The 23,889-nt window shown below is 39.7% G+C and overlaps 1 protein-coding gene across 5 annotated transcripts in view; it reads right to left on the bottom strand.

Annotated features, from left to right (window-relative positions):
- TENM1 (teneurin transmembrane protein 1) overlaps positions 1-23,889 on the bottom strand; it is a 770,840-nt gene that overhangs the window by 89,167 nt on the left and 657,784 nt on the right. For 4 of the 5 annotated variants that reach the window (XM_063170577.1, XM_063170579.1, XM_063170581.1 and 1 more), the window contains 3 exons: positions 10,165-10,350; positions 9,049-9,072; positions 6,642-6,788 (listed from right to left, as the gene is read on the bottom strand). In XM_063170577.1, coding sequence (XP_063026647.1) covers positions 6,642-6,788; positions 9,049-9,072; positions 10,165-10,350 — 357 coding nt within the window. The remainder of the gene's footprint in view (positions 1-6,641; positions 6,789-9,048; positions 9,073-10,164; positions 10,351-23,889) is intronic. The other variant, XM_063170580.1, reaches the window with a different exon arrangement.

Here is a 23,889-nt window from a genome sequence, read left to right as displayed (position 1 = left end):
CTATAAGGAATGATATTAATATTTATTGGGTCAGGACTGTGTGTCAATGGAATCACACAAAGTTTTCCATCAAACAAAGTACATTTTCTTGCTTATACATTTTTATATATATATATATTCCTTTTTCTATGATGGAGGGGATGTCACAAGTGCTGTGAAATTACTTCCTCAGCCATGCTTCTGCTGCAGTCATAGCAGGCTCATGTTGTGCTTTTCTGATGTAGCACATTTTCTGATGTACACATTGGGCAGCAATCTCTCTTCTACAGGCATGATCACCTTCAGCAGCCAGAAAAATTGGCAATGGACCTGTGGCTATGGACCTACATCTCCACTGGCTACCTTCCAGCAATACATATCTCTCTACTTTCTATGTCTGGAAAAATGCTGCAGAGTAAGTGCATTTCATATGTTTTGCATTTGAGCTTTCCATGTGGTGCAGAATACTTGTGTTAAGTTATCTTTAAAATAAAATAACATAACAGTTGGAAACAAAAAAGGCATTTTGTCAGCTCTAAGTTAATTGCAAGAACATTGAACAAGTCATATTCTGTGCCTGACACAAACACCTGTCACCTACTTTTCAAATCCCAGCATCTCTATTCTTCTCAACCACCCTTGTAGTACTTGCAATTCATGAGCACAAATATGGCAATATCATAATAGCTCACATCCCTGAAAAAGGATCTGTATCCACAGTTGGTACAAATTGTCTAGATACAATTCCAGGAGCACCCAAGGACAGTAGAGAGGCACTGCATGGGAACACTGGTAAGGGGACAAAGAACAAAGTGGTTCACACCAACAGTGGTGGCTTCCCTACCTCACCAGTGAAGCACACAACAACCTGCACAGCAGCTTCTTTTCTATTAAACCACTGGGACACTTCATTAACTGGCTATGAAAATGAAAAATTCAATCAGACTCTACCTCCCATGTTACTAATGTTAGTTATTTTAATAAACCATCCTCTATCATTAAATTCTGGTGAGGAAAACATAGCTAGTTAGCAATAAAACTTACAATTGCTTTTCTTCTGCTTAAAAGTTCATTAAATGAGCAGAGCTCTCACCCTTTCAATATTTTTTCACCATGCACAAGATGTACTGAAATTAACTACCTGGTTAATGTAAACAAACAGATTTGAAGTTTTATGGTAATGTCAAACCCAGAATACTACAAGAAGTGGCGTAGATGCTTATATGGTGCACAAACGTATGCAGACATGCTCACAAACACATCCTAATGATGCACTTGCTCAGTGACACAAAAATCTAATCTCTAGATTAGATATGTTGTGCTTAGTTTTGGTCACCAGGATATAAAGCCATTAGAAAATGTCCAAAGCCATTAGAAAATGTCCAAAGCAGAGCTATGAAGATGGTGAAAGCCCTCTAGGGGAAGCCCTAAGAAGAACATCAGAAGTCACCTGGCTTGTTTCTGGAGGAGACTGAGGAAGACCTCACTGTGGTCTTCAACACCTGCAGAGGGACAGGCACTGATCCCTCCTCTCTGGTGACCAGTGACAGGACTTGGGGGAACACCATGAAGCTGGGGAGGTTTAGGTTGGATATTAGGAAAAGGTTCTTCACCCAGAGGGTGGTAGGACACTGGAACAGGCTCTCCCGGAAAGCTGCAACAGCACAAAACCCGACAGAGTTCAAGAAGTGTTTGGATTACACTCAGATAACATGGTGTAATTTTTGGGGCTGTCCTGTGCAGGATCAGGAGCCCCACTTGGATGATTCTTGGGGTCCTGTTCAACTCAGGAAATTCCACAATTCTGTAAGTACCAATGAGTTTGATTTTCACTGCTGCAGAGCTACCCAGAGGGGTGTGAGTGTAGCAGTGCACTCCTGCTCTGTCTATAGTGATCCCAGTGAGTGCAAGCCAGAGATGGAGCTATGAGATCTGTGTTCAGAACATTTTCACAGAAAGTAAAAAATGGGATTTAAGTGTCTCCTTAAATATTGCCTGTGCTGACTTTATTCACCACAGGCTCAGTTCAGTCTAATTAGTGTTGCCAGGAATCCAAGCAAACGGAATCAAAGAGTAACTTCAGAAGAGACGAAGCAGCAGCAGCAGCAACTGTCAAGAGTCTCTAATGCTTATTCATATGCATTAATTCAAAGTGCCCAAATTTTATCCATAATACATAGCAGGCAGCAGACAGTGAGGCTGTTAACTGGGAATGCTGATGTTTATATAAGGAAACCCATCAGTGCACCTATGGAAAGGCTGTGAGTGTTTTACCCAGTGAGTACCAGCAGTATTTGGCCTTCCACACTGGGGACAATATGAATATATCAGGGTTTTCAGAAACTCTAAGTATCCCTAGAGAGTCCTTGCTGCTCAGCAACAATGAAAACCATTCCCATCAGTATTATTTATATTGGGTAATAATAGCATATTACTTATATATGGACTCAATATCTCTGTGATGGATGGGTTATTAAAACGCCAATGGACGGGTCAGAAATACATCAATATTTTAGCAGCACTGGTTATCAACCCAAGGCTATGCTGAGTCATATATTTCCTTGTGCTTGGAAAAGCTTGGAGAATGCTACAATAACTGTCTGAAGTGACTGAAGGCATATTTGGAAAAGAATTCAAAGCTTGTAGTAAACAGCATTTTCCTTAAAAACAAACTGGCAAGATTGATTCATGAAAGACAAATGATAAAAGGAGATGCAGGCAAATTTAAAAGGGAGATCTGTATCAAAGAAACTAATGGGAGTGACAGGCTGCAACTTTCAGCTTGAGACAAAGACCTGTTTGTGCAGCAACTAGGTAAATATATGTCCAAAAACCAGGCAAATTGTAGCTTGCCTACAACTGAGTGGAGTGTGACCCATGAGTGCCTTGTGTGTCCCCACACCTCAGCAGTGTGTTCTGCCTCCTGCCCCAAGACACAGGCACTTTGCCTGCAAAAAACTCAGCAGAGCTTTCTAGAGATCTTTTGGAGCTACTGGAGCTTCCAATGAATCTAAATTAGTGGCAGGACATGAGGAAATGACCTGCTCAGATGAGCTGAACTGCTCATCTTATAAACTGAAATCAAGTCAGTTGTGACAGGAAAGGAGGAGGATAAGGAATGGGGAATTATGCTGAGGGAAGCCACAGTGAGGGAAAGGCCCCACTGCAAAGGACACCTGTTTGACTCCTTGGCATTTTTTAATGGACATCACACTGCTAACAGACTGCAGAAGCACTCCATGAGAGCAAGTGCAAACCATGCCATCGTGCATCTGTTATAATGCTAAGACCTTTCCACTGATATTTGTAGTGATATTTGAACAGGTAAACATGCCCTTAAGCCTGCAAGCAGGAAAAAGCTAACAGAGACTTATGAGCTGGAATGGAAAAGGCAGCTCTGGTACAGCCAGGGAACAAGTGCAGCAAATCCTAATGGGGCTCTAAAAGAAATTGCACTTTCCCTGCCCCCGAGAGTCGTTCCACATGTGTTTTATCTTACCACCACCAGGAACTGCACCAAGGGGGTCTTGGCGCTTCAGTGGCTGCAGGACCAGGATGACTGTGAATATGCTTATAGCTTTTCTTTATATGATTATATCAGTCCTTAAAAAAATTATTTTTTAGTACTTTTTAATACTTTTAATACTTAATACTTCCCCCCTCCCAAAGCTTTGTGCTCTTAATACAGGGTAAACAACAACACCAACTCTTCCTCATGCCAATTAAATGACATTACTGAATCCTTATGGTTGGGACTAATCTGTTTTTTTTTTTTTACTGTGTCACTGAATGTAGTTTTGAATTATAAAAATCTCAGGTTTTCCATCCCCAAAAGTACTATGTGACAAATTAAGTGAAAAAATAATTTAAAACTACACAAAATTATCCCTTTGTCTAAGTCCTAAAATTAGAGTTTGTTTGAAATTATAATGGCTGAACTTTACTTCAGCTTTGTTCTTTGGTGGTGACCTCCTCCTCATGAACTTGAAGCACAAAAGGACTGAGATATAAATGTTTGATATAAACACAAATGGAATGATTAAGACCTTTGCTAGGTGAGAATTCCATTATTTGGCCTATAAAAGGGCACCTAATTATCTCTTGGGCTATGTGTCACTGACTATGTCACATCCTAAGGCCTTAGGAAGCTACCACCTGTCAGCTGTGTTTAACTCACCTCATCAGCTGATGTTTAACTTACATCAGCTGCAGGGGAAAATACTATTAACTTCCATCCTGATGAACCTACTCCAGGTGTTTAGCTTGGTGGATGAAAACTTGCTATGCCACCATAATATTCTCATAGTCAAAGGCTCAACCTCCCAGCAAACAGGACTTAAGAGGTAATGGCACACCTCCTTCCCAATTCCTGATTCCCCTGTTGTGTTGGTACACAAACCCTGAAACACACAGCTTCTGATTTCATCTAACACTGATATAACTCCAGTGGCTTTAGGGGGAATTTTACTAATTTATACTTAGGCCAAATAAGGTCCTAGAAACATGATATATATATAAAGAGAAGTGGTTATAATATGTAGATATAATTTTCTTTTCTTATAGGAAATTGTGAAGAAAACTTAATTACATTTAGCCCATCTGTAGTAGTCAGATTAATTAAATATTTCTCTCTGCACTTATTCTCTAATTTTAATGTCAACAGAGCTGTCCTAGTCCATGTTATGTTCCCATTAAAAAGGGAAAAGAAAATTGCTTTTAAAACCTGCAGTGAAACGATGTGAAGTATCTGCCTTAAACTGACAAATTCAAGGAGATTTAGAGTTATAAGTGCCAACTCTTCCAATAACTCAGTGTTATTGCAGAATATAAAGCACCCAAAATCACAGTACAGGGCAGTTTATAGAGAGCCAGTTCACAGAGAGTATCCAAAAATGCTTTCCATACATTGAGGCTAACCAGGGTTTAGTGGGCAGATCTAAGAGTGCAGTGAGTCAGAGGCTCGGGCAGCGGGGGAGAGCAGCGACAGATGGGAGAGCACAGGGGGCAGGGACACCAGCTGTGGGACCTTGTGTGACAGGGACACGCTCCAGTGCAGGAGAGCACAGACAGTGGGCACAGACAGGGCTCTTGGACCTCTTGGAAATAAAGTGGAAAAGGAAGGATATGAGAGGAATAAGGAGATTTTGAATAGGGTTCAGAAATAAGGAAGCCTTTGCCAAAGGACAGCAGGGTCTTAGAGCCCACAGGATACAAAATCAGAAGGTCTCAAAATATATCTGTAAATGAGGAACCATCACTGAGTCAGAATGTTTCTATTGAGGTCCCACAGTGACCTCAGTTCTTGGACCTACATCAAGCTTAATTTATCAATGACCTAGAAGAAAACACAATCATCATAGAAAGGTTTGCCCCTACAGTCAAGTGTAAGATCTCATCCAGGACACTGATATGGTCTTCAGGTGTGACAAAAAAAGATAACGTGTATTTTAATACATGTCAGTGTACAACCTAAGGAAAAAAAAATTAGCTATGTTTAGGGCTGATCATATAATCATAGAACTGTATGGGTTGGAAGGGACCTTAAAGATCCCCTTGTTCCAAGCCCCTGCCATGGGGATGGATATCTTGCACTGTTGCAGGTATCTCAGAGCCTGATAAAACCTGGCCTTGAATCCACTCTCTGCTGCACAGCTCTGAGGATAGGACAAGCACGTGGTAAGGGATGGTAGCAGGTGAAGGAGAGAAAAGCAATAGTCCTTGACCGTTCAATAAATGACAGAGTCCAAAACAGACAGGAAAAATAATTAACTCTGAGAGAAACCAGTCAGGAATATTGTGGCTTCTCTCCCACTGGCAAATTTGAAATAGAGCTGGATGTTTTTTCTTTAAAAAAAAATCCCAAAACCCCAACTCTTGTATTTGAACAAACTACTGGAAAGGAAGCAGAGACCAATGTATGAAAGAACTATGTTTTCCCCAGCAAACCTAAAACTTATGCAACCTTAGAATGAAATCAAGATCACAGAGAACTGAGAGGAGCACTTAGTGTCAAATACCCTTATTCAACCGATAGAAAGGAGCAAATGATTATTTCAGTACAAGGCTCTGTTTACAGTACTTTCCAGAATCTCTTCTGCACACTTTCTACACCAGTTCCCTCAACAGTCCTTCAAAAGTAGGTCCAGATAATTGCAAGAACTGTGCTGTGTCTCAGTAGAAATATTAAGAGAGACTAATGTTAAAAGCAACCGTAAATGTGCACTTTATGCTTGCATATATATTAAATTAATAATAATAGAAGTCTAACTGGATGCATTTTGACAGGCACAGAGGTTTCTTTCATTTGGGTTTCTCTTGGCTGTTTTTTCTGAAAGACTGACAGAATTATGAGGAAGAGTGGAAAGGAGATACAGGAAATTACGTATTAAACTTTTGTTTTGTTTTGCTTTTTATGAGAAAAAAAGCAAGTAGTGGGATGGTAAATATGGCCAAAGGTACTTTTTGCCTTCAGGAGCATCCAGCTCAAGGGTCTGTGTCCTCACTGTGTTACTTCAGATGAAGTCAGTGGAAAAACTGTCTTGAGCAAACAGACAAACATTGACATTTTGTGATAAAAAGGAAAGCATACACCAAAACTATGGATTTAAATGGCAGTCAAGGATGTGACAGATAAACAAAGACACATGAATTATGTATCATACCTCCATCATTGTCCAGGTTATCTGCACACACCATTTCCATGACAACGTTACATCCTGAGCCACTCCAGCCCACTTGACAAACACAGTGCCACCCATTCTGATCAAGAGTGCACCTCCCATTTCCATAACAGAGACCTGGGCAACCATCTAAAAAAGAAAGTATGAAAAAAAAGCCTTCATGAAGGGATATTTTCTCTTATTTTGCAATTGCAATTATTCATTAACATTCCTACTTCTAGCACTATACTTGCTGCCTTCAAATGTTCACAGCTTGAGAGCCACTTACATTTCTGGCCAAATATGGAAAAATCCCCAACTGTGTCCTTCCCTTTGCTTGCCCAAAAGTAGTTTCTCAGTGAGGAATAAGGATTTTTAGTGTTTAATATTTTGTGCAGAGGAGTAAAGTGAGTAAAGTCATGGTATAAAGTCATGTCCATCTCTTTCTCTACTGAAAAATAAACTATAGTTCACTAACAATATCACACACATAGTCAAGATTTATATCAAAGATACACATGAAAAACATTGTCTAAATGACAAACTGGCATCTGTGGACATAATCCCACACATTGCAGGGAGTGGAAGTGACCTTTTTATTCTGTTCATAAATACTCATCTGACTGAGAAAAAGCCAATTTGATTTATGCTACAACACACTCTTCCCACAGAAGGCAATTGAGAGACCTCTGCCTTCCTGTTCCACTCTCTTCCTTTAAAGCTAATTCCAACAGGACCAACACATGCCCCTTGGTGGTGCTGATTCTAGACTAAAACTGGACCAAGGACTGTAGCATCCTCTCAATTACAGACTTGCAAGCTCTGAATCAGTAGTAATTTGGACATTGACATCTAGATTTCCTGCCTGTAAGAGTGAGAGAGGAATGGTCTCTTGGATGTGTACACTCATGTCCATCTGCGTGCATGGTGCAGTGCCAGCTCAGACATATCTCAGATCCTCACCATGTCACACATGGAGCCAAAGGACAATGGATAAAGCTTGGCAGTAGGACTGACAGAGTGAGTAGCACCAATTCTAAGCTGGCTCCTTTCTTTTTGTCAGCATGGACATACAGGGTCTGAAAGCCCCTGTGCACCTGATATTGATCATCAACACATAGGTGTTATCAAGGAGAGGGCATTTTTGAGGAGGAGAGAAGAATCAGTGCTTGACAGCCCCAAGATCCTCCAAATGGAGTTTGGAGGAGCCAGTTGGAGAATCTGGTCTGTCAGGCTGTGATTCACAGCCCCACATGCAGCACATTTCCTGGTAACTTTACATGAGACACATGATCTCCCTCCTTCACACCCTTGGCACAGTTTATCAATCACATCTGCAAACAGAGGGATCAGAGAGTCTGACTCTCTTGCTCAGAAAAACTGGAGATAGGTGGCACCATTTTCTCACACTGAGTTATGGAAGATGCTACTCCAAAACAACATGAACTTGGCAACCACCAAAGATACAGTAAAAGCCTCTTTCAGGGAGTTGGGGAAAGGGCAGGATGTGAGAGCTTTTTTGGGTAATGTGGACGTTTTTCCACTTTCAATCACTGTCCTGATGAGTTATTTAATTTCTTGTGCATTATTATATTTTGCTACTGTGTATGGTTACCCCCTAAGTCTATAAATGCAATAAAATGAATGCTTATGTGCTTTTATTATTATTATCTAATTCCAAAGAAATAAAACAAGAAACAGAAAACAAGCACGGAGGTCTTTCTGAACTCGTGGTTATTTTGGTGCTTCAGTGAGCAGCATTTTTGGGAGGGGCTGTGCACCACTGGTGTGGGGCAGGCACAGAGAGTGCTGTCACACTGGGAAGGTTCTCACACTGACATGAACGAGCAGGACCTGCAGCAATGCACAGGAATCAAAAGAACAGCACCAAACACAAAGCAACATCAAACTTAACTCTTGTATCAAATGATTTGAAGAGAACTAGATCACATCTGGCACAGACAGCTTTAGAAAACGAGAGCATTGCTCTAGCAAAAGAAACTTACTTCAAGCATAAATGACAAAAGAATACTTTTTTCACTTCTCATGGGAGACATTATCAACACAAGCTTTTTAGCAAGTCCTCAGCTCTGGCATTACTTTGGATGGTAAACAAGAGCAAAAAATGGATTTGCCTAACACAGCACATCAGATGGCCCTGTAAAACATGCTTACATTGGTACAACTTTGCAAATGAATTGAGCACATTACTTATTAAAAACTGCACTTTCTGCTGTAAATCTCTGTGTGTGCATATATATCTATATATATTTCCATAAACAAATGTGTCATCTATTCTGGGAACCTAGCAGTACAGAAGCTCAAACAAAATGAGTAACAGAAAACACTCCATTCCCAATACTTTTGTATATTTTCATTATTTTTTGGAATGCTGACACGAAAAACTTACCTTGAACAGCATCTAAGTAGTGAGCTTAAAAAAGAAAAGAACAAAACTGAGATGGATCAAACTTCTGTACGAAATGAAAATACATTTGCTTATGGCTTGACACCTGGGGGTTAGATATAAAATGTCTCCCTCTTCCTGCAGGCAGATCTATTCCTGCTGCTGTGACCAGAGCATTGTGTTTGTGATCGTTCTCCATTTGATGACAAGCGTGCAGGGACCACACCTGGCACTGCCTGTTCACTGTGTGAACAGCAGGTCTTTTTATTTTAAGTATTTTGGTCCTTCTCTGGATTTGCTCTAAACAATCTTCAGAAAATTAGGCTGTTCCTCCATCACAAACCTAATTCTTGATCTAGTGAATTCTAGAGCTAGGGAATGAATTACGTTAAAATGCTCCAGATAAAGATAACACATTCTAGATTTTTTTTCAAGAAACAAATATGACACCTTATGCTGCTAATCTCTGAAAATTAGAAGATGATCTCACTTTGGGACATTTCAGGGAGAAACACTCTTAGACTTTGCAAAAAAATGTTCAATTTCACTAAAAATATAACTATTACATTTTTATAGTAGACTAATGACTTCTAAAAAGATCTGAAAGCTTTACCTTATTAGGAATATTGTTAGCAGTCAGTGCTAGGAAAAACACCATTAGCAGTAAGTAAAATATGTAAATCTTCAGACAGAAAGGCAAGATATTTAATGCAAGAATTATGTAAGGTAAATAGTAGCTTTGTTCCCTCACACCTTCTAGTTTTTAAACATTTTTTTCCTTCCTGACTACAAAATTCATGTATGAACACATCTCAAAAATATGTTAGGACTGAGCTATCTTTCCTTTATGTGGTTTTTTAAAACAATATCTTATTTCCTCTACACAGGAAATAAAAGATTAATTTAAAAGTTATTAAGTTTTAATAATTTTAATAATCTACAGAGAGATGTGCCATGTTGCTGTTCTGTGGGACAGAACGCAGAGGCACATTTTTCACATCTGCCTGGATTCTGAGTCTCAGTTTTTCCAAACAGATTTCAATCAGAATGATGGTGATCTGTGTAGGACTGGATTAAGATTTTATGTATTTCATTTCTTGAGGTACAAAAGGCCCTTACCAATGGTGCAGTGGTCCCCTTCCCATCCTGGGCTGCACTCACACTTGCCGTCCTTACACTGCCCGTGCTCGGCGCAGTGCGAGTGGCAGGTCCGCTCTTCGCAGGTGGGTCCCACCCAGCCCTCCTCACACTGGCAAATCCCTCTGGAGCACACACCGTGGCTGCCACAGTCCAGGGTACACAGCTCTGCACAGAAAAACAAAAGTACACCATGTGGAACAGCGCTTCCATACTGAAAATAGACTTAGCATCAAGACTAATTCACTTCTGTATGAATGTCACTCATCATCTGGATCAAACATGGGATTTTATCACTCAGTACCGACTTTATGCAATCTGGCTGCCTCCTTCTTTAGCAGTTATTTATCATTTATTTATTTGGGGTGGGGACTGCAAATGCTGGCTTTGCAGAGGGTAGAGTAATAGGTGTGAAGCAGACAAAACAATGATATGAAAGAGTCTATCTTTTGACTAAATCTTCTGAGACTCAGCTCTAAAATCTCTTACAAACTCAAATATTGTGAACTGAACTAAAGAATAAAGTAGCACATAAAATGCATATATGCAAACCAATCTTACAGATATTCAAATGTCTGTAGTGATGACAAAATGGCTTTCACTTGTAGGACAGAGAGCCACAACAAAAGGAGTAAGAGATGAGGCAAGCACCTCACTCTGACAGCAGCACGCAACATGACATGACTTACAGGCCATTCAGATCCCCCCAGTTCTAAAACGGCTTTCAAGGATTCAGACTTTTTTTTTCCTTCCTGACCTTCATGAGTCAACTGCTAAGAAACCAGGAAAGCTGTTTCAAGTAACACCTCCTTCAGTGCCCTTGGAAGATTTCTCTGCCTGGGCACTGTAGAAGAGCCCTGATTGTGAAGTGATATGAAAGTCCTGAATTGTTTCAATACACCACCATATGCTAATTGCAATTCTGCTTCTGTGTATACTAAAGTTGTTGTGTGAAAAGAATGGTTTCATTATAGAAAGGTTCCATGTAGTTTGAATTTATTTAGTATAATTATTGTAAAGACACAGGATTTGCTTGTTATCCTGTAATTAACCTGCTACAGAAATGTCTCCTCCTTCTTCCTCTCAGAAAGCAGCTGATAACTGCTTAAAGTATAAGCCAAACACTCATGTCTACTCCCATTTCAAATGTCAGCGCTACATATTTAGTTGTGGCAGGATTTTTCCCTTGACAGATTTTAAACAATGATCATTTAGATCTTGGAAGTATTGTATATAAACACCCTTAAAAGCATTTGTAGTGACAAATGCTGTCACTTACATACCAAGAAAAGTTTTTAAAGTTTAAATTGAAACCTTATCTTCCAATCATTTTAACAGGAAGAAAAAAGCAGCACAGAACTGGAACAGCACAGTGACATCAAAGACATGCTGGGCTCTGTCTTGAGTGAGAGCTTAGCCCTTATTTTTGGTAATAGCCAGGGCGAGAGCACAGTGCACAATCAAAAAGATGGGTGAGTGACAAACTGCAAGAGCATTGTCCAACTCAAATTCAGAAGCAGAAGGCACGGTAAAGAACATCACACAAAATTCAGTAAAAGCAACTGCATAGTATTGTCCTTAGGAATGAGGACATGATTCTATGATATTCCTGAAAAACAGTATGTAAGACAAGAAAAGAGACTGCTCTATTATATTGAAATGAAAAACTGTGCAGAGTCTGGAGCATTATACCTTAGAAAGTCTTGATTGCTGCCTACTGATCATATATTCATCTACTGCTTCATGCCTTGGACTGCCTGCCTGCAGGTACTGGAAAGGATTTCTTTTTCCTTGCTGCATAATTTGTCTTGGCTCTTTTGTTTTGCTACTTGTTTGTTCCTTGGAAACCAGGGAGATTGCCTGGAGGACTATAGGAGGACTTGCTTTCTTATTCCATTGGTACTGAAGATGTCCAAATACTTGCTCCTATGTCTAGGAAGTAAATTGATCCCACCAGATCACAAAAGCATCAGTCCCAAGCAGACTGGCAGGGAATCACTGGTTTTATTTGAACTATTGTTCCAGCCTGGACATCAGTCTACTCATAAAATTAAATCTAGCAAATACTTTAAGAATTTAGGCTGCTAGAGGTTTGAGCTTGATCTCCCCTGATCTCCCTCTATTTTACTATAATTATTGCTTTTGATATTTTACTTCAACTGGAAAAGATTGTTAAGAGGATATTAAGAAATATTGTGTAGTTTACAATATACTGAGGTAGGTGGAACTGATGGTCATTTTGATCCTCTGGATTGACATTCTACTACACACACCTTTGCAGCTTTGGGACTGGCTTAGTTCAACTGATTCCAAAACTTCAGAGAAGACTGTAGGCGTTGGAATACAGAAGTGGCAATGGCTGAAGTGGGGAAACCAAGCAATGCATAGAGCTTCTGACCCTGTCAGCAGTGCTAGCAGTTCCTGCCACTTCTCTGTCTGTAAACAGACCCAAGAACCAGCTGTGGAAAACCTTGAACACATTCCCACACGTGGCATGCATGGCTGCACTACCCCACAGAATCTGATCATGATAAACTCATCTTCCAAACAAACAAAATAAATAACAGCATGGAGCTGAAGGCAATGTAGGCACATTCCTACCACAGGGACAGGGATAGATCATGCACACACTTCCCTTTTAAAACCAAAAAGTTAAACAGACCTAAACTGTTAAAAAGTTTTCCATGTTTTCCCTACACATGGAATAAAATGTTTAAACACAACTTAAGGTCCTAATCCTTAATGAAGTGTGGATACTAGATTACCATCTTATAAAAAAATATCCTAGGTCAGTACATACAGTTTTCACTCATAAGGCTACTTTTTTTTGGTTCTGTTTTCCAACACGAGATCATACTCGAAATTAACTTACCTAGTTATTGCATTTCCTTCTAAAAATGATTTTTTTCCCCAAAATATTGAGTCTAAATGATCTTTAATGAAAACCAAGCCAAATTTTGTAAGCACCAGATGTAATGAAATGAGGTTTCTTAGTTTGGACCAGACACTCCTCAGCTACCCTAGCTGACCTGCAGTTCAGCCAATTCACACTCTGTCATCATTGAGGCAACCTTGAGACTTACATTCTTTTTGGTGATTTCATAAGACTTCAGAAGTGCTGTTTACCATGATAATGTATTCTTCTGCCAAGTAAATCCAAGATTCTCCACAGACTTCTCATGCAAAGCAAGGGAAATCAAGCCTAATGTCATCCTATTAATGCTGTGGTAGAACATGCAGCTTTAATCCACAGCTAATTCAAACAACTAAGATCAAAAAAAGGATTATCAGTTCAGGTTGTCCTGCTTTTAAATGCAAAACTATTTCTTAACTCCTCCTGCAGATAAACAAGCCCAGAAACCTTTGTGTAGCAGGGAGCCACATTAGCATTTGTGTTTGTATTGAGGGTTTCTTCCAGAGACTGGACAAAATGAGATACTCCAGTGAGTGCTCAGGGACCAACTGCAATGGGAAATTATACAGTAACTTTAACTAGGTAAATAGCTTCAAATAAAGCTGATGTGGCAAAAATTCACACAAAAGTGAAGGTGGACAGCAAGTCATACAACTGTTCAGTTCACAGGAGCATCTTCCTCCTTCCAAAGCAGTTGGTCCTAGAGGACACAGAAGCACCACAAAATGCAGCAAAGCCAGCACAGTGGGAAAGAGCTTTGAGCTGTGGGTCAGTGCAAGCAGCTGAGACAGCCAAAAATGTCTTCTCTGACTGAAACAGCTATTCCACTCCTCCTCCTCCTCTCCATCCATCTCGTGGCTCTGTGATCCCTGCCTAGCACTTAGCATGGGAAACTGGTGAGATGATTCAGATCATGGAACTGTCAGATAATTATTCAGTTTATTTTCCTGGGTTAATACCTGCCAGCTAGCTGAGCTAAATCAGCCCAAGGAGAGATCAAAGCAGCCATACAGGCAGGATGAGGGAGGAGATGCAAATCCCAGCCTGGACAGAGACTGTCCTGCTGAGGAGCCACAAGCTGTGCCGTCATCTGACTGCAAAGGACAAGAGCAAAGAGATGACTTCTGTAAGGTAACAAGGGAGGCAGGCAGGTGACAAGAGGAACAATTTGGATTAGTTGATTCAGGGATATTACATCACAAGCCTTTAGTTGTGCTGCTCCATTAATTGCCATTCATTCCTACCATGTACAGTGCCATGCTCACAATACCTTAGCTACTCGACCATGTTGGTGTTTAGGTTACACAAACCCATCTCTTCCTTGCCACTCCACTGTGTCACAGTTTAGTGGGACATGCACCTGCCTGCCTGAGCTCTGGGCACACCTTGTGCCCAAGCTGGGCTGCAGGCTGGTCTGTGAGACCTCACTCCTCAGCACATGTCAATTTTCAGGGTTCCCAGGACACCAACTCACCCAAATTCATAGTAATTCATGGCCCTGTGGCAGTTTTTGTACCTGTACACTCTGAAATCCAAATAAGGTTCTCTAAATGTAGGCCTGGAAAAGTAATTTTGGTTTTGAAAAGAGCCAGGGATGCAGAGTCACTGTGAGCATTGTGCTGGCACAGTGTCAGGGGATGGCCTCAGCTGACCCCAGCAGCTTCCTCAGACTTTCATCAAATACAGTTTGCATCAAATCTGAAATTCCAAGTCCTCAGACTCACACCAATTAATGAAGAAGAGATTTAAAAAATGTTCAATTCAGTCTAGAATTTTTACTGACGTGCCCTTAATTCTGAATGCTAATTAATTCCTTGGAAAAAGGCAAATGTGAGCTGTGAACCATTATTTGTACATATTCTTGAGGAGGAGACAAATAGTTGATCATTCCTGAGCTAATCTAAAAAGCATTAAAAATTCACTCCACACTCTTCATTTTAATTACCTAAGTCAACAATGAGTTCTTTCAAATGTGTTTTATAATAAGTTCCTACTTATGTGTTATGAAAAGGGAAATTAAAGCTAAATATTTTATAATTTGTAATGATAGGGAAGATTTTAATGTTAATTCAACATGTGTCAGAAATAACTCCTAGAAAATCATGCTAGGAATGCAAAACTATATGTAAACAAATGTGGCCAAATACTATGAAATACTCATTATACTTTTGTTCAGTTGAGAGTCTTGTTCTACAGATAGTCTAAATTTTCAGTATTATATTAATAATTTTGCTATCCATTTTTTAATAAGTGGTTTTCCATAAAGATTAGAAATGAATCTACCCTGACTTTCACCCAATAAGCTTAACTGCTAGAGGCAGCAAAAAAAATCACCTATCTAGCCCTAATAAAGAAGTTTTTTCAATTTAAATATACATTACATTTAATAAGTTTGCATGATAATTTCAACAATGTTACTGAGCTTTTTAAATTACCTTCCTGCTGTGTCCTGGAGACAACACTGTTCTAGCTTTTATTTTCAGCAACTGACTTATTACTATAATTTTTTACACCACAAGAAAGTTCAAAAATGTAAAGTTTTAGGAGTTTCAAAAGCATTTGAGCTTTTTTTTTTCTTTAAAAACTTATGGAAATTTGTTCCCCTTAAAGAAGGTTACCTAGGAGTGCACAGTAGAGCTTTCATGCAGACATCAAATTGTACATATTTGCACTAGAAGAGATGTTATTTTTATGGTACAGCTTATCTTATTTTCCCAATTTACATAAATTTCTTTGGCAATCTGGATGTTAAGTGCATCTGATCTTGGCTTTCCCAGCAGTGTCACAGAACATTAGTTAGGTGTGTAATTTTGAACATTCTTAGTCAGCCACAGCTATGCCAATAAACCATCCCTGGAAGTGTTCAAGGCCAGGCTGGATGGGGCTTGGAGCATCCTGGTTTTGTGGAAGATGCCCTTGCCCATGGCAGGGGAGTTAGAATTGGATCATCTTTAAGATCCCTTCTAACCCAAACCATTCTGTGACCTATGACCAAGCAAGGGAAAGCTTTTTCAGGGGTACAGCAGTACTACATGGGTTTAGCCAGTGTCTTCAAGCTTGAGATGGAAATCAAAGGGATTTGCAAATGTCTTCAAAACATTAATGCTGAAGTTCTCCTCTGTCAGCTGCCAGGTTTTGTGAACATGTTCCCTTTGGAAAACTGAAATCAGGTTCCTGTGTGGAGAGACAGCAATGGTGCGTTGCCCATCTCTTCCCCATCCTCCACACCACTGAGGAACATGTGATGGGAACTTGCCACAGAACTTAATGTGAAATTTAGTGCCATCAGAAATAAATCAATACGATAGATTATCCCCAAATGACTGATCTATTTTAACATAAATTTATAAAGAATAGAGCTGCAAAAGACTTCACAGGATCATTTATTATCATACCTGGCATCACTGAAAAGCTCCCAGCAACAGAGAGCAGGGCTATACTATGACAGGCAATTCATACCATTATCAGACCATCTTCACAAAAAAATATTCTCTCAATCTGAGTTTCTCTTGCAGCAACATTCCTTATTCTTCTCTTCATGCCTTGCATGCTAATATCTGACACTGAAATATATTAAAGGTCACCTCACAATACCACAACAATGTGCTACCGTTGTGTGAATAAATTCAAAGCAACTCTTTCTGCAAAACTATTGCATTGAATTTATTATCATATATCTCTCCAAAATAATTTTCACAGTCATTTCCAAAGATTCTTTCCTGCCCAAAGTGGGACATGGTGGCCCATCTCAACAAAAGACTCAAAGAGTGAGATTCATCTCACCTGACCTGAAACATTTGTCTGAAATACTTTTCTATTACAGTCTGTTATCAGACTAGAATGCTTAAATTTATTCAGCTATTGATATTTATCCTTTCTGACACTGTCACGAAGCAAGACTATAGCATGCATATAAAACTATGTTAAGCCAAGGAAGAATTATTTGGAAAAAATCTTAAGAAGAAACCAAGTCCAACTCTAAATTGCATCTGCCCTCATTTCTGGCTCTGAACAATGTTAGAGAGGTTCATAACCTATTCCAACTATTTACAGCTTTCCATGAATTATACAAATCTGGACATGCCTTAGCCCCCTCAAATACCATTTTTTCCTTATGCCTTCTTGATGTCTCCTAATACTTAAATTCATATTAAGTACTCTCTTTCATGCATGACTGATAACCTGTTTCTATTTTCTCTTCAGTAGATTGCTGGGTTTTGTTATGAAATGAATTAGTGATTCCAGAAAATAAACTTTTGTGTGCTCTCACTAGCATTTAAAAAAAAACAAACCAGCACAGCTGAAATCTGAGTAAAGGACTGGCCCAGGCACTCTTTATGTTTTGCTCAGTATTATCTCAGGAGCTGTTCTACCAGGAGGCAAAGAGGCATTTCAGGAGGTTGGGTCTTCCTCAGAGAGACAAGAGTTGCAGAAAAGGACTATCGAATAGCCAGTAAATCAGAAAATAAATGGGGGGGGTGGGGGGGGGATCTAAACTTCACACAGCCCTGACTTATTTGGGATAAGTCAAACAAAATTATTGCACAACTGTGGAAGCGAAGGGAGACGACCCATCCTCTGATCAGCATGGAACTCCAATTTATTGATCCAACCATGCACATTTTGTAACGGTCTTAATTAAGTTCATACATATTGCAAAACCCGAGCTCATCATAGGTTACAGATTAGACATCAACCCCTCCTTTTGTTTTCAATACCTTTGGTTTGTTACTTTTGCTTTCCCATGCCAGCCAAGGACAGAATTTTTACCTGTTATGAAAAAACAGCCTGAGAACTTTGTTGTTTACAGAAATGTGCCTGAGAACTTTGTTGTTTATAGAAATGTGCCTGAGAACTTTGTTGTTTATAGAAACAGGCTTGAGAATTGCTGCTTTCAGCTGCCTTTTACTTTTCCATCAGCCGTATATTTTCATGGCCTCTTTCTATGAGCCATGTTTGAACAAAATTCTCCCAACACACAACCATCAACTATATCTACCAAAGGTAAAACTTGCCCAAAACTTCTTCATTCCCCAAACATTAATTAATTTTTAACCTTCCTACTCTAAGTTCTATGTATAAAACCTTTCTGGAGGCTTGCCTTGCAGTTACCTAACTACCTTTCTTATCTTCTCACCACAGGCCACAACATATAAAATAAACCCACTGGAACTGAAATGCCATATCCTCACTGTTGGTTACTCACAATGTTTCACTACCCATAAAGTGGTGGTTTTAATTGCTCTCTGGAAATAATCCTTCCATCATCTCATTGAACTTATTCTTGATGCATTAGATACTCTATAAATAACTCTTCTGGCCTCCAGTAGGAAGGTCGCCATTAGCACTACCGAGTATCACAAAATAAATGAATGCAATTGCATTTAAAAAGCCCTTTAAGGTAGGTTCTGATAATGCTACATCTATTTACAAGTATCTTTTTGAAACTGGAAGCCTCAATTTGCTTGAAAATTTATTTGTAGAAAAGTAATCATTGGACAGACAGAAAAGTCTAGAGGGCAAATACAAGAGAGGCTGGGGAAATGACAGAGCAACTTTTTCCTCTTCTGAGATCTTTTATCACACTTTTTTCACCCAGCTTTATTTCTCATCTGATGAAGATTTTCTTCCTGATCCAAATCCAATTTATATATATATAAAACCTCACTCTATATCGATTTTGCTGGGGTTCAAAATGGTATTTTTACAGTACAAAAATTTAATCAATACAGCCTGAAGAAGCTGGACTGGTAATGGTAAACATACTAACAGATATTTCATTTCAGGCAGCCAGAGCACTGAAAATTGATACCACTGAAAAGAATTCCTCATTTGGCACTGGGAACATCTCTGTTTACCCAGCCACAGCACTGGTGTGAAGGAGAACACAACTATGCTGGGCTTGCCACACAAGAGACTTCAGCTGCAGAACTTGTCTCATTTCTAGAGATGATACAGGTTGGCAGGTTGGATGAGGCCAGTGTGGGCAATGTTAAAATAAATGAGCAGAAGTGTAACTTAATAGCAAGGAAGATTAGACTGACACAGGGCAAGGAGAAGCACATCTGACCAGGACATTTTTAAAATATTGTTGCCCAAGTAAATGTGGAGTTTCCTTGTCAAATTTGGTCCTGTTTTATAATTTGTCTTCACTGTTTAATTTCAAGTTGAACTTGTAGCACAGCAGTGAGATGTCAGTCATCACTGGAGACTTATACTCTGAGTAACAAGCTCTGAAATCCTCTGCAACACCCCAAGAACCACAAGAGAAGTGCTGTGCAACGTCTACCTTGTTGGATATTTTGTTTGATCAGGAGATTGGTATGAAAGCAGTCCAGAACAATCTGTTATGAGCTGTGATGAGTGAGATGAAAGCAATGCCTTTGTGCTCACTCACAGAGGGGAAATGCAATCCACAGCTCCTCGGACTGAAAAGCCAGTTGTGCAGGAAAAATGGGAAACCTGTTGAGCAAGTGACAGACCACAAGAATCAGGGAAGGCATGAAGCCTGTGATAACCATGAGGAACATGGAGAACAACCATGACTTTGTGGAGAAAAGAGAAATAGGCAAAGAGATGGCTCAGTAGGTTCATACACTATAGCTGTCTCCCAGGTACAGCTGGAACTAATATAGCATCAAAAGAAAATAAAGGTTTTGAGACACCTATTTTCAGCAGAAGTTCACCAGATTGTCTGAGGACATCAGAATATGTCTATATAAGCACTAAATCTTCTGTGGTACACAGAACAATGATTGTTAACACTGATTCAGGCTCTGCTCAGAATATAAATCTTTCCACAATTATTCAATTACTAAGTTTGATTACTGATATCCAGTAAAGAAGTAATGATTTATTTAAGCATTATTTGCAACAAGTAGGCACCATCTTTAATTCACTGGCTTACAGGATGATGTTTGGACATACAAAAATTGTGCTGGTCTGTGCTCTGCATGTTGGATGTACTTGCTGACTTTAGTAATGAAGATATATTTTACTTATCCTATTTGAAAGAGCTAAATATGCTGAAATTGGCAATATTTCTCAATGTATGAGAGAAACAGCTATTCAGATTCAGCTCTGTAAAAGCAATTGCAGCCCAAAAGTGACAGAGATGCCATTGTTGCCCAAATCAGACACAGAGCTAGCACTCAGAAGGAAAGGGGATAATGATCTGCAGAACACACATTTATGCACTGGAACTGAATGCTTTTAAAAGGATGTGATTTTTATCTTATTTTTTACACTGAAGAGCCGGTCTACATGGACAGATGGAAATCATGTCAAGCCTGGAAAAGAGAAGCTTCAGGGTGACCTAACTGTGGCCTCCCAATACCTGAAGGGAGAAAGGAGGAGGGAGAGGAACAGTGGACAAAGGCATGTAGTGATAGGACACAGGGAAATGGCTTTAAACTGAAAGAGAGTAGGTTTAAATTGGGTAGGAATAAATTCTTCACTCTGGGGGTGGTGAGTCACAGACACAGGCTGTCCAGAGAAATGTGGGTGTCTCATCCCTGGAAGTGCTCAGTGCCAGGTTGGATGAGGCTCTGAGCAACCTGATCTAGTGGAAGATGTCTCTGTTCACAGCAGGGAAGTTGGAGGGTGCCTTTAAACCCAAGTCATTCTATGATTCAATGAAAGAGTGAATCAACTAAAATAAGGCTCTGTGTGTTCCCAACAATCAATCTGTATCACAAGAAAAACTATTGTGAGAAATCAAAAGTCATTACCAGCTTCTAAGTAACATCTTAAGTTCACAGGCAAAAGCAGATGAAGAAGCTGGCCTTGCTTCCTCCCATTTTAGCACAAATAAACAATTCCTTGGACAAACTCAGCAGTGAGGCATGACAAGCTCTTGCACAAAATCAAGGAGTGCAGCCTCAATTAGCACAAGTTCCACAGCACTCAGCATCTGCCCATGAACACTGTGTCCATCCACAGGCAGGGAGCAAACGTCCCTGTGCTCACAGCTGAGCCTGGGCAGGTGAGTGCAGACACAAAGCAGCTCCCAGTAAATAAACCATAACTTCCTCTGTGTCAGCAGCACAAACAGAAATAGCAGCATGCATCTGGCAGCTGCTCCCTGTCCGACTGCTGCCAAACCAAAGGTGCAGCTCATGACTTGCATTTTCTCTGTGGAGCCTGGTACCAGCTCCTCAGAGCTGGCAGAGGCACCACCAGGCTGGACACCCTTCTTCAGGGCATTTTTGAATTCACCATATGGGGGACCAGAGCAGGAGTTAACAATCACGTGTCATGTGAACAATCAGCACTCTGCACTCCATCAGAAAATGATTTTGGATCCCAAGGTGATAGACACTATTTTAACAATCTCTTTATAAAATAGCCAAGGCTTCCTGGACTGAACAATGACATACCTGAATGTACACTGTAGCTACAATACACAAGGAGTTTTTGCCCCATTGCCATTTAAATATTGTTGGATAATTATTACAAATTGAATTTTATTTAAACATATTTAAGCAAATGTCCTTAAAGAGGGCAGCGACTGGGAAATCCTTACACGTCTACAGATATTACCCTTGCAACAATACACACAACCAAAACCCTTAGAAATGCATTATGTAGGGAAGTTCTCATGGGTTTGACTTCTACCAATAGCAGTTGCCTACTTTCAGGGGAAGTTAAGATTCACAGACTCTGCTGCATAAATATGTTGAAATGACAGCTATTTTTGTACAACACTTACCATGACAACAAAAAAATATTATAAATATCTGCCTTTTAGGGACTGATGCAGCACATTTTGCACAATAGTTGCTCCAAAATTCACTGAAGGACAAAACCTCTAGTTCTATTGCTCTTTTGTACCCTTGCTCTTACAATTCCCATTTGTGCTTTTTCAGCTGTGAGGAAACAGAAGGTCACTCTAACACAAGAGCCCTCCTTTAAACCATGGTGGTATGGATAATTTGTGAGAGTTTCATCTTTGGATTCAGCTTAGCAAATTAAAAGGGGAAGATTTCCTATGTCATTCCTGTTCTGTTGTTCATCTGGGCTACTTTTCTCCCTCTACTGCAGCATTCACCAGCAGAACTCTCCCACAGCTCCTCTACTTCAGAGTCCTCTTTTACAAAGGGTTATTGTGGATTACAAGCTTTCCAAAGTCAGAATATCCATCTTGACATTTTCTTTAATACAGACTATTCATGAAAGACCTTTCCATCCTCTACCCTGTCAGTTGTTTCAGCATGGTTCTTAACCCCTGTTCAGCACATTGAGTTCTGTTCAGGTGATAAGGCTGAGATGTAAAAGAGGGATGCAGGCATTTAACTATAAATATACACCCTTAAACCCCTTGCTTACCCTACTTAATTCAAAGGTCCTTGAACTACTTCAGCACCTGAGTTGCTACTGAAATCCCACTTACTCACCAGGTTTTGCTACTAGATTATGACAGCAGCTTTATGTTAGGAGCTCTAGCACCAGGGCTGCCCAAGGATCCTAAGGAGCAGCCCTCCCCTGGGGCTGGCCTAGCACAAAGCACAGTGAGAGGGACATTGCTGACAGGATGGACTCCCTGTAGAGGCACAATGCCATACAGACAGAGAGGAAAGGCTCTGTCAGCCTCCAGAGTGGAGGATAAACAGAACCATTTTGCCATCATCAGAGCAATTTGGCTATCTCCCTCCTGGGTAAGCCAAGAGTTGCTGAGATAGAAGCATCCAAAACTGGGTCTGTGGATTCCACCCTCTGGAAAAAGTAATAGCTTTCTGTGAATTAGACTAGGATTTACTAAAGCTGACTTAACTAAATTGCATTTACATTGGAATGAGGAATATTTCCATTAATTGCTGAATGAGGTGCAGACAGCAATAGATTAAGAAACTTAATTTTCAGGAAGAAAAAGGAAAGGAAAGGGCCATTATTTTTGGCATATCTGCAAAATAAGCAACAAACAGTTGAAAAACACCCCAAGTTTCCTCATTGTATATCTCATACCCTTGACTCATCCTATTTCTTAAATCAATAAATTACTACATCAGGTATTTTTGGTTCCCTGTGGACTGATTTAAACATAAAGGATAATTAATTTTTATTAGAGTGCTTCTTCACTACCTTAAATTTCTCATGTTTTAAATTCTGCAGCAAACATATTAAGTGCTCCAATCTTTAACTAGTATTTTTTTAACAGCAACCTTGCTCATCAGATACGTTTTTGCAAACTCTTGCAACTCTACAGGAGATACAAATCAAACCAGTCACACATTGTTTTTTTCTCTTCAATGAAATATACAGTAGTAGGGAAGAGCCCTTCTACAATGTCAGACAATGTACAGCAGGGGAACTTCAATCATCCTTTTAATTAGCAGAGCAGTAACAGGCAAAGCTCCTCACAAATTACAGAAAGAGGACAGTTAGATGAAATTAAGCAAGTCCATCATTTCTTAAGAACAAAACAGCGAAGGACATTTCCAGTATAATTAAAAAGTTCTTGAGATTTGTCTAAAATAGGGAGCAGAGGGGCAGCACCAATGTGCAACTGAGCAGTCTACAGAAAATGCACGACATTACATCATGTACTGAGGAAATTTCAAGGCTATTTTCACTACTGCAAGCTCTTTGTAGTGAACAGCCTTGTCCTTGGTAAATGAGAACGACTGACACCCACATATTGCAATTCCCTAAACCTGAAGAGTTTCTGATTACGATGAAATGGGTTCACCTAATTATTTTTTCAAGCTGCAGTTTTTGATGTTTAATTTTGAAACCTATTTGAGATGTCTTGAACTACATTAATACACTGTATTATGCCTTAATTTCTTTTTGAA

The sequence above is a fragment of the Melospiza melodia genome, chromosome 16 (genome assembly GCF_035770615.1).
Source record: "Melospiza melodia melodia isolate bMelMel2 chromosome 16, bMelMel2.pri, whole genome shotgun sequence".
In the NCBI taxonomy this organism is placed as follows: domain Eukaryota; kingdom Metazoa; phylum Chordata; class Aves; order Passeriformes; family Passerellidae; genus Melospiza; species Melospiza melodia.
This window is presented reverse-complemented; position numbering and strand designations above follow the sequence as displayed.